The following is a 10,787-nucleotide window of genomic DNA, read 5'->3' as shown; positions in this document are numbered from 1 at the left end:
CTCTTAAACTTGATGAATTATCACAAACGTCCAAGAATTATCTTCAGGCCTTAGCAGAGGCATACGGTAAAGCTCAAGGGTGGGAGACAAGAAGGCAGATCTTGTCTATCATGTCAGGCGTTGCCAGCTTCAATGATATTTCAAGACAAGAGAGAATGTTCAAGATTTATACCAGGCTTAACTAGATATCGCTATAGCTTGGCCAACCTGCATCGCTTACAGTATGGTAGCGGGGCTCCCACAACGCACCACCCTTCGCCGAGGATAAAGGTTGATCTGAAGCAACTTGACCATTTTTTATCGTACATACTGCATTTGGTGCAGGATCTACCATTTGGGCAGAAAACGTTGGAACTCTCTTCTGGCCACCTGGTTGAGATACAAAAGTCATAAGGACGATGATACCCCAAAGAATAGCACGTCAGTACGCTCAGTACTGCCACGAAACTGGCTTTAAACCATTCAGTGAGCGTACTATTCTTCGTGTACTGGAGGAATGCAAGGCCTCGGTCCGAAAATCTCTCCAAGGACTTGACTACGTCGCCGCAGACGGTGCGCGTGCCTTTGAAGACTTAGAGGATTTAGTCCGCCGACTTGGAGAGCTCGGTCTCGGGAAAGAGTGGGAGTTTCAGTACGTGGAATTGCTTAAGGGTTCAAAATTATACCTTAAAAGTGATTATAAGGTAAGGCTTAATTAAAATAATAATACCGTATTTTTTCGAATAAGCGCCCAACCTCGAAAAAGCGCCCACCTCGATTAAGCGCCCGGCCTCGAAAAAGTGCCCACCCCCTTTCGCTCCCACGCAAACTAAAATAAACGCCCACCACCACCCCACCCCTTTCCCCCTCTAACCCCCGAAAAATATTGCATAAGTACTCAAGAGACTTCCCCGAAGGCGGAGTTTTCTTCAGAGTATTTTACAGAAACCTTTTGTTACATCTTCGCGTTTGGTACTACCATTTAATGTTTTGTTGCAAAATAAACATACTACACTTGCTGAAAATGGTGAAAATTTAATAAGCGCCCATCCTCGAGTAAGCGCCCACTCTCAAGGTCCAAAAATTTAATAAGCGCCCAGGGCGGTTGATCGAATAAATACAGTAATTGGAAAGAATTTAATCATTCTTTACAAAGACTTTAAGTATAAAATTTAAAGAATGATTTTAATTGTCACTATTTGTCACAATAAATGCTGTGTGTTTTAAACATCTTACAGATCCACGTGTGTTCTTCATCTGAGATTGCGAGTCATTGCAGTGTGCTTGCCTTAAGTGACTCCACCAGTCCTGATCTGCAGCAGCAGTGTAGCCACAAACACGAAGGATGCTGTGAGCAATGTGAGATCCTACACTCATCTCTTCAGAACATTTCCTCAGCAGTAGAAAGAGCATCGTTTGCCACGCAAGATGACAAAGAAGAGGCCCTGTTCTTAGTCAACGCTTCTGTGCTTGCCATCCAGTCATGGAAATGTCATCTGCTGAGGTCGGCTCACCAGGACCAGGCTCGTTTGGACGCTATCGACGCTCTTGATCAGGAGACAGTTTTTATCGTCAACGACTGGGCGACGAAGTTTCTTCCTCAAAGATACCGTGAGTCCCAAACGGACTGGTTTGGCAAACATGGGTTATCATGGCACATATCGGTGGTGTACAGACGGAAGGAGGAGGAACTACATTGGCAAGCCTTTATCCACGCAGTTCAGTCCTGCAGCCAGGGGAGTTCAGGTGTGGCATCCATAATGCATCATGTCTTGGAAACACTCAAGCACGAGCACCCTGAGATAAACAAAGCCTACTTCATACAAGACAACGCAGGCTGTTACCACTCCACTCGCACGATACTAGCATGCAGAGAGATGGCAGCAACACTGGAGTACAAGTAGTCCGCGTAGATTTTAGCGATCCCCAAGGCGGAAAAGGGGCAGCAGACCGGCTGGCTGCAAGCTGTAAAAGACATATCAGGGCGTTTATTGATGAAGGCAATGATTTTTGCACTGCCGATGAGCTTAAAGACGCATTATTATCGCATGGTGGATTGAAAGGTGTAAGAGTTGTTTCCCTTGATACGATCATCGAAACACCTGACAGTGGGCAAACTATTACTGGCATTACAAAACTGAACAATTTTGAGTTTAGCTCTACAGAGTCTGTTCCCTGTTGGCGTGCGTATTGTGTTGGTCGCGGAAAAATCATCAATCCAGGATCTTCATCAAGTAAGTATGGGAATTAAAACTAAAAGTGAGCTACTGAGAATTAATGTATGAGTTGCCTCTAAATTTAAGTTCTATATTAAAATGCAACTCAAAAGTGTAAGACCCTTACTTTATTGGAGACCCTTACCATACAATAATTATCTGCAAGTACATGTATCAGATACGTTTGGAGTCCCGCGCAATATTCTTGTTCTGATAAATGAAGAAATGATTGTCGCAGTTGTAAGAGCAATTTAAAGAATTACCATTTTGTTCAATTTTTTGGGTGGCTTAAACGGGAAAACCCATAACTTCTACGTACGTTAGCGCGGCAGCGCTCTACTAACCGAGCTATGAATACCCATGTATTGGGAACATACGTTTATTTCTGTCATGTTTGCTTTAAAAACTTATAAATGATTTGAAAAAGAAATCAGGGAACAACTCTTTATTGGTATTTATTTATTTACCCAAGGTCCTCGATACCAAGTACTTCAGAAATCATTCTCCGAAGGAGATTTTACTTCCTTGCGATGTAAATCTGAAAAACAGGTTGGACAGACAGCTTCAACATCAGCAACTGTGGCCGAGCCATCTGGTGGCGTTTCGGAAGACAGTGACCTGTCCACAGGGGTTTATTCCTGTCCTTAAGACGGCTGCGTTCGTGTGTTCCAAAGAGTGTCTGCTTTAGAGACACATCTGTCTGTAGAAAAATGTTCCCGATCTCCGGAGAAATATTCTCTAATGGATTTAGCGAAAATGGGATACAAGACCCATTTGGAAGAAGGTGTTGGCATATTGCCCTCTCTTAAAGCCCCAGTTGCTCACCAGGAGGGTCACTTTGTACCAAATCAGGGATGGGCCCTCAGAGCAGCAAAGAAGGCGTATAGATTCAGCGAAAAGCAAAAGTCTTACTTACTGGCGAAATTCTCTATCGGTCAAACAACGGGCCGCAAGCTTGACGCCGAGGTTGTGGCGAGGGAAATGCGACGCGCCCGTGGAGCAGATGGTGTGCGACTTTACCAGTCCTCAGAATTCCTAACCAGCTTGCAGATTGCGTCCTTCTTCTCAAGGCAAAGCGCCACACTACGGCGAAAGGACCCAGCAGATGAAGCCGATATCCGGGCATCTCAAGAGGAAGCTAACTTTAGTGCAGCGAAGGAGGTCGTTGAAACCATTCAGCTCAACCATCCTCTGGTATACGATCAGTACAACCTGTGTGAGATGGCGCTCAGTGGTACCTTGAAAGTCCTCAAGCTACCGATGCTTCAGCGCTTGTGCGAGGATCTCGGCCTTGATGCACCTGTCCCGCCTGTGCGCAAGAAGGCTCCATACTTGGCACACTTAGAGGAAATAACCAAAAAGTGCACATGCCGAAAGTAACTCTTTTATTAATAGCTTCCTGGAAGTGTTTTAGGGACAACCAGTTTTATAAAACGGGTTGAAAACGGAGAGAAGGGGTACTCCCTCAAAAAATTGCCAAGGTTCTACTTGTACCTTTTACAACCTCGTTCCCAGGTTCTCCTCCTTAGGTTGGTACCTTTTAGAGGATGAAATCTGTGGAGTGGTATCGCCTAGGGTTCGACCGCAGCTGTAGCACTACCTTTTCGGTTTTTTTTAAACTATGAAAATTAAGGGAACTGTTTTAGGGTTGAACTAAAGCCACTTACGTAATGAGAATATTGCGATCAGAGCCGCCTCCACAGGAAGTAAGGGACTACCCCCTCTTCCCCAAGTCTGAGAGTCAATGACAAAACAAAACAAAACAAAAAACAGTATCAAAGAAAGCTCCCCTACCGGGATGTAGTAATGAAATTCATTTTATAACTGCGTTTAGCAAGACCTAAAACAAAGATCTTACTCTGAAAAATACCGTGCGAAACATTTTTACTTCTAAACGTACTCCTTCCCCATCTGCATCGTGACAACAGGTCAAAACGTTTATCCCGCGGGTGGGAAGTTATTGTTGTTGTTGTTGTTGTTGTTTTTTTAATATTATTATTCCTACCGGAGCCTCAAAATAATACTTCGTTTTAGAAAAATACTAATTTGAGCAAAATTAACTCGTTTAAGTTTTAAGACCACGCTGGGTGGAAGGGAGAGGGTAACTGAGATTGCGTTACATTTACTGGACTCGAATATCAACACACGGTTTATTCTGACAGAATGCCGTTTGTTTCGATTTCTTAACACATGTAGCCTCACGTGTTTCAGATACTAAAAACAAAAACTGTTTGAAATTGTGAAAACTAACGTGGATTCAAACTCTCCCTGTAGTGGAAAATGGCTTTCCGCAACGTTGTTTCTGCCTGTATGATTAAATACCGCCAAAAGCTATAATATGGCACTTTGCCGGTTATTATTATTGTCGCGGTAATCAGGGACCGCGCAGAGGGAGGGGCTGGGGGGCTTTAGCCCCCCCACTTTTTTGCGAGAATAAAAATAAATTAAGCAAAAAATAATTTAACAAAAGTAACGGAGTGAAAAATAGCAAAAAATCGTTAATTCGAAAGTGACCAGAGTTACTGGCAAAGACAAACGCGCAGATAAATAGACAGAATGAAGAATTAGTCGTTACAATTGTAAAATATTTTTTCGCTTCTAACCTAGCAGAGGTAAACGTCTTTTAAATGGCTTCTTTTTCCTGCGGACCTCTCAGGAAAACGCGTTGTTTCGTAATTGGTCAATTTCGATCCAATTAAAGTAATAACTGGGTTTAGTTTATAAGGCGATTCTCAAACAAATTGTTTATTAGTTTCAACCTTGATTTTTGGAAGATCATACAGTTATCGTTTCTCTTGTTATTGTGCGTCCTGATTTTAGCTCGATCAGGGCGAAGTCCGTCTTTTGATGTCAGGCTTCACGGCTCGTTGAGCATTCCAATTGCAAGTTTTGTTGAACGCGGTCTATTTATAAAAACATTTTGTCATCGAAAGTACTTAAACCGCAGAATTGTGTATAGCTCTGGTCATCAAGGAACATTCAATCCGGCGGTTATTTCGAACAAAAAAGTGCACATGGTACACGGCAACATAAATACGAACGACGAGACTTCACATACCACTAGTAATGTAAAGAAGAGATCTCTTAAAATTTCTGATTACTTTCCAAACAAAATGGAAAACCTTCTTTATCTGGTGAGTAAACTCTGCATAATTTTTGCTACTTTTTTCTGAATCTGTTCTATAATTGAATTTTCATTCACTAAATTATTTTCAGTTACCGTTTTGTTTTGCCGTGTAAATATTTTGAATGAATAATTAAACAATTATTGAACTCGGCTTTCGTATGATATGAAGATAAACAGATCTCGGAGGGTGTTATCCACCGGGCTCAAGCCTTTGGCTTTGGCGGATAACTCCCTCGATCTGCATAACTCTTCATATCATACTCAGCCTCGTGCAATAATTGCTCAGTAATTATACAGCCTTGAGTTCAAGGCAGCTCAAGCAAAATCGTTGGATTTCTGGCTTATTTATAGTAATTAAAGGTTGATATCAGTAGTATAACATAACAATCTATGATATTTCAATTTAGTGATGGTGAATTTTCAGACCCGATAGCAACATCACTGAAGATGTGGGAAAAAATCAATAGTTTTATCGTTATTCGCATTCTCCGTCACTTTAGAGAAATTGAATAGAAATCTACAAGCATGCCCCCCCCCCCGGACCAAAAAAAAAAAATTCCCTTCACGCATTCTTCTTTAGCCCCCCCACTCGAAAACTTGCTGCGCGGTCCCTGGGTAATAACTAATTATTTCCAAAATTTTAACGTTCTTTCCAGCCAACTACCTTCGTTTTTTTTAAAGTCACACAATTACTATTTCATTCAAGAAACCTTGGCGAACAATAAATATCTAGGAAAACGTCTTGGATGCATGGATAGTTTGACACAAAGGCGGCTGGTTTAACTGATTTATCAGGTTTGTTCACATTACCTTGCGATAACCAAAGTGGTCTATCTACATCAAACTGATCTGTTCAAAGCACTGGATGTGTCTCCTATGAGCTCTTGGATATTTCTATAAGCGGGCAAACTTAAAATTGTCGAAGGAAAATTTAGTTTGATATTTTAACGCATCTGATTGTAACTATAATGTTAGATGTTTGTTATAAATCTAGCGCCATTTTTGCACTTTAACATTGCTCAGAGTTTCGATTCCTTCGAAGGGAAGCGTTCCGAGTTCGACCTTGAAACTTTACTTGGTAAATCTTTAAGACCTATATATTAGCTCTGCAATGCTTAATTGTTAAAAACTGACATACCAGGAACATTTTTATCCTAATGAATATTAGCTACATTTTGCCGCCATCGAAAGCAGTCTCCGAAGATGTTTTCTAAATGGCCTGAAAAACCATTGTACTATCATAATTGAAAAGATTAAAACACTGGTAGTGTAGAAGATTGATTGCTTTGAAATTGTTTTTATTTTGGGGTCAACTGATTTCATTTTAAGACTTCAGCGGAGGTTCATCATTGCACCTTTTGATCAACCAAAAAACCGCATTTTGACCGCACTTTTAATTTTACCCAAATTTCCCAAGTAAACAAAATCGTTGGAACTTTTGAATATGATTTTTGAAAATAGTCTACCCAAGGCTAACTTTGGGCAAAATATCAGGGATTCGCCAAATGGATCGCTGACCGCCGATTCTCGATCCTTACAGACAGCCACTCTTAAGGCTGAAATCAGGGCAGTTGATGGCCAATCAGATTTGACAATTTTGTTATAGTTATGATTATGAGGATTATGACTTAATGCATTGATCCGAAACGTATATCACTATACGGTATACCTCCCTTAATATAATTGCGCTTGCGCAAAACCTCGGATTTGGCCCCAATTCCTTGCTGCGAATAGCGCCCTTGTTGCGTTTGACACCAATGGTTGCATTTGTGACTTTGGCAAGGTTCTTCTTTGGTCAGCAGCAGTTGAGAGACAGCCTTCCCATTGCGTTCCGAGATACCACGTTTGGGGCTCTTCCTAGAAGTGTATACACATATGGTATATAAAATTGCGGATGAATTCTTTCTCATTTTAAATGCCCCTCCCCCTGATGCATCCCACCTGGGCCCAGCCTCCCCCCCCCCGGGCTGACCCCAGGCATTGGCATTTTTTTTCGGCCTTGGATGGCAAATTCCCGGGGGTGGGGACTCTTGAGCTGTCAAATCCCCCGGAGTGGGGACGAAAAAAGACGGCAAATGCCTCGTCCTCCGTCAACATTGCAACATTTTTCATTGATCGCACAGTCGAATAGCGCCATTTTAAGCAATTTAATGGGCGATTTTTTGTCTCAATTAACGTCTTCCTTTGTAATAGTGCTAGGATTTGTTTAAAACAAAATCCCGAAAAACATACCCTGGCTGGCCGTACTTCCCCCTGCATTAAGCCCTTGTTCCCCCCCCCCCCCCCCCCACCCCGGGCTCAGTCTATAGATCGTTTTCACTATCACGCAACAAAAAAATAAATTGAACTGAAACCGTCCAATGGAAGAAGCCAAGAAAATGAAACGTTATAAAACACTAATATATAAACAATTTGTCCAAGTCTCAAGTCTTTGTGGCGCACAGTTTTTGTGTTATTTGCCGAAACGTTTCACGCACAGACGACACATTGGTGCACCGTTTTTGTGCACCAATATGGCCGCCGGAAATCAACAAAAACATCTGGAGTTCATTCAGCTCTTTCTTTTCACTCGAGAACTAGCATACTTGCGCATAAACATATTCTCTAACACTTGAAATGGTCATACTGCTGAAAATCAAGAGGAGAGACTTTTTTTCAACGAGACAGCATTCCTATTTTGGTGTCACGCACCATAGTTAATGGAGGTGACTGGTTATGAAGCCCGGCAAACATCAAAGGAGCAAACAAAGATGCCAAGATTTATGTTAGAAGGTCCACGACCCTGCACAATCTTTTGTTTTGCGTTCATACGTTATGCATGAATTACGTAACCAGCACGTTTCTATTGGTTAGTTCCTCAGTACGGAGTAAACAACTATTGTGTTTTGTGCAGGGTCAAGGCCAAAAAAGAGAACAAAAACATACAACAAAGAACTTTGTCGGGTTTCATAACCATTCCCTCTATTAACTATGCACGCACTGTGAAAACTCCTAAGTTCAAATTACTGAAATGAAACACACTACGGGACTGGAAACTTGTACAAAGATTTACTATTTGTTTATCTTCAACCATAGTTAATTGAGTGGAATGGTTATGAAACCCGTCAGACTCCTTTGTTATATGTTTTTGTGGACCTGAAAGTGCACAAAATTCAAAAGAATTCCTATCATTTTGATTGTATTGACCAATAAAAACGTTGCATTAATTTATTCCGTAACAATTTGCCAACAGAAAACAAAGGATTGTGCACTTTCACGGTGCTTTGAACATAAACTGCAGCACTGTTGTTTTTATCACTGATGTTTGCCGCTTTTCATAACCAGTCTCCTCTAATAACTGTGCTTCAACCCAGTGTAAATAAGAATTCGTAAAACCTCGCGATTTTGACTTTGCAATTTGATGACGTCATAACATCTGTTACATTATGCGTTAAAAATATTGTTTCATTTTGCGTCAAAAAGTTGTTACATTTCGCGTTAAAAGGTTGTCACATTTTGCGTCAAAAGTTGTTACATTTCGGGTTAATGTTACATTTCGCGTCAAAAGTCGTTATATTTCGCGTTAATGTTACATTTTCTGTTAATTGTTACATTTTGCGGCGTAACAGAAAACCATCTATCACTGCGGAAAGGGTCAATTTATTTCCTGTGGTTATGAACGACAACAAACACTGATCAAATAAAAAACAACGGTACTGTAGTTTATGTTGGAAGCTCCCTGCAGATGCAAAATCCGTTGTTTCCTGAGCAAATTGTGACGGGATAAATAAATGCAACGCCGTTTCTTGCGGTCATTGATATCAAAATGATATAGGAATGCTTTTGAGCGTTGTGCACCGTCAGGTCCACAAAAACATATAACAAACAAGTCTGACTGGTTTTATAACCTTTCCAATCTATATACTGTGGTTGAACAGATATTTCTGAATCTAATTTAAATTTAAATACCCTTTTAGAGTGGTTTTCGTTTGAGTGTCGTAAGACCAAAACCAAAGTAATTACTCTGGCCAATCACATAGGACACAGATAATACATTGAACCAATCAAAACTCGAAGTAATTACATGTGGCTGACGCAAAGCGCGGGAAAATGCATGCGAGCGCGTCACAATTGGCTTTGGTTTTACTTCTGATTGGATGAAAAGGTGGCGCGAATCTTTTAAGCCAATCGCATCGTGTAGAAAGTGCAAAACCAATTACATTTCGACACTCAAATGAAAACCGCTCTAATTTACAGAAACTACAAACTACAAAGAGAAGAAACAAGTCCGATAACCTTTCCGGTATTACTGTGTTGATATGGTTTGGTTTACACGGGTCATTAACCGTAACTAGCCGTCTTTCTTTTTATTTAGTCCGAGAACACTTATATTTTATGCCACAAGCAAAAAATCGGCAGCAGGTAGTCATTACCGCACTTCTAGCTTATACTATGGAAAAAATCCGCAGATTGACTCATTTGTGTGTTTTCTATGAAGACAAGTGCCACTTGACGTTCAAGGTACGCGGGACACCGACGGTGGTCGATTAGGGACGGACCATTAGAAAAGTTATGGGGGGGGGGGGGAGAATTTTCGAGCAGCATGAATTTTTTTTCTTTAATGTTTCCCTTGAATGAATATTTTTTTTTGTCAAGATGTTGTGCACGAATTTTTTTCCTTGAAGTATGACTAAACTAAAAAATATCAACTCATTGAGTTGTCACTTAGCCAAGGGCATAATTTAAATATAGGCTCCCAGGGCACGTATGCGAAAGTAAGTTGATACATAATCTAAGGTACAGTTCACAATGGCCTTTTATACACAAGGTACCTAAAAAGACCAGCAACAACTGTAAAAACAAAATCTCAGAAAATAGATTTTTTTTATTTTTTTTATTTATCTGTTGCTTGTTAGAAGTATCAAGAAATAATATATATTCTGGGTGTTTCCTTCGATTTGTGGGGAATACTCTGATTATTGTTATCTATGGTATTTAAAAGAAATGTTTTGTTCCAGATATTAGATATATAACACAAAGTAAGGAAACGATAACCTTATAAGATGTTGATTTTATATCATATATAGAATAAAGTATAATTAAATTTATTTAAAGATACTTAATAATTATATCTGAAATTGCCAGCTATTAAAATTTATGATAAGCTTACAAACCTCAAATATATTTTTTTGTATCAGGTATGATTATTTACAAGACCAAAATTCAGCAGGAAGTTTATTCAAAGAGCTGATGTTTTGCACACAGTATGCGTTCCTGCCTGCCTTATTGAGATTTGTGCAAAATGTGTGGAAGGCCAATGCAGGAATTTTTTTCCTGGTCTACTCTGCATGCATAAATTTTTTTTCACTTATTTTTCCCTTGCATAAATTTTTTTCTTGTACTTTGCCTTCCCCCCCCCCCAATAACTTTTCTAATGGTCCGTCCCTTATCATTTGGACTTAGTCGTCATGCATTCCACAACGCAT

The 10,787-nt window shown here is 40.3% G+C and overlaps 1 protein-coding gene and 1 pseudogene across 1 annotated transcript; both read left to right on the top strand.

Annotated features, from left to right (window-relative positions):
- Nucleotides 1-398: 398 nt before the first annotated feature.
- On the top strand, nucleotides 399-2,880 carry LOC140944499 (uncharacterized; annotated as a pseudogene).
- Nucleotides 2,881-2,936: 56 nt separating this feature from the next.
- Nucleotides 2,937-3,884, top strand: LOC140942700 (uncharacterized). Its single transcript, XM_073391665.1, has 2 exons — nucleotides 2,937-3,035; nucleotides 3,102-3,884. Exons 1-2 carry the CDS (start codon nucleotides 2,937-2,939, stop codon nucleotides 3,573-3,575), a joined length of 573 nt encoding a protein of 190 aa, XP_073247766.1. The 3' UTR covers nucleotides 3,576-3,884.
- The last annotated feature ends 6,903 nt before the right edge of the window (nucleotides 3,885-10,787 follow it).

This window comes from Porites lutea, chromosome 7 (genome assembly GCF_958299795.1).
Source record: "Porites lutea chromosome 7, jaPorLute2.1, whole genome shotgun sequence".
Taxonomy (NCBI): domain Eukaryota; kingdom Metazoa; phylum Cnidaria; class Anthozoa; order Scleractinia; family Poritidae; genus Porites; species Porites lutea.
The sequence above is the reverse complement of the archived record's forward strand: the minus strand, read 5'-3'. Positions and strand labels throughout refer to the sequence as shown.

What these genes read in the sequence shown, in the direction of transcription:
- LOC140942700 (XM_073391665.1), top strand. Translation starts at nt 2,937, where the DNA reads ATGGATTTAGCGAAAATGGGATACAAGACCCATTTGGAAGAAGGTGTT. An exon ending in CTCACCAGGAGGGTCACTTT is followed by an intron (nt 3,036 to 3,101) that starts GTACCAAATCAG and finishes GAAAAGCAAAAG; the next exon opens with TCTTACTTACTGGCGAAATT.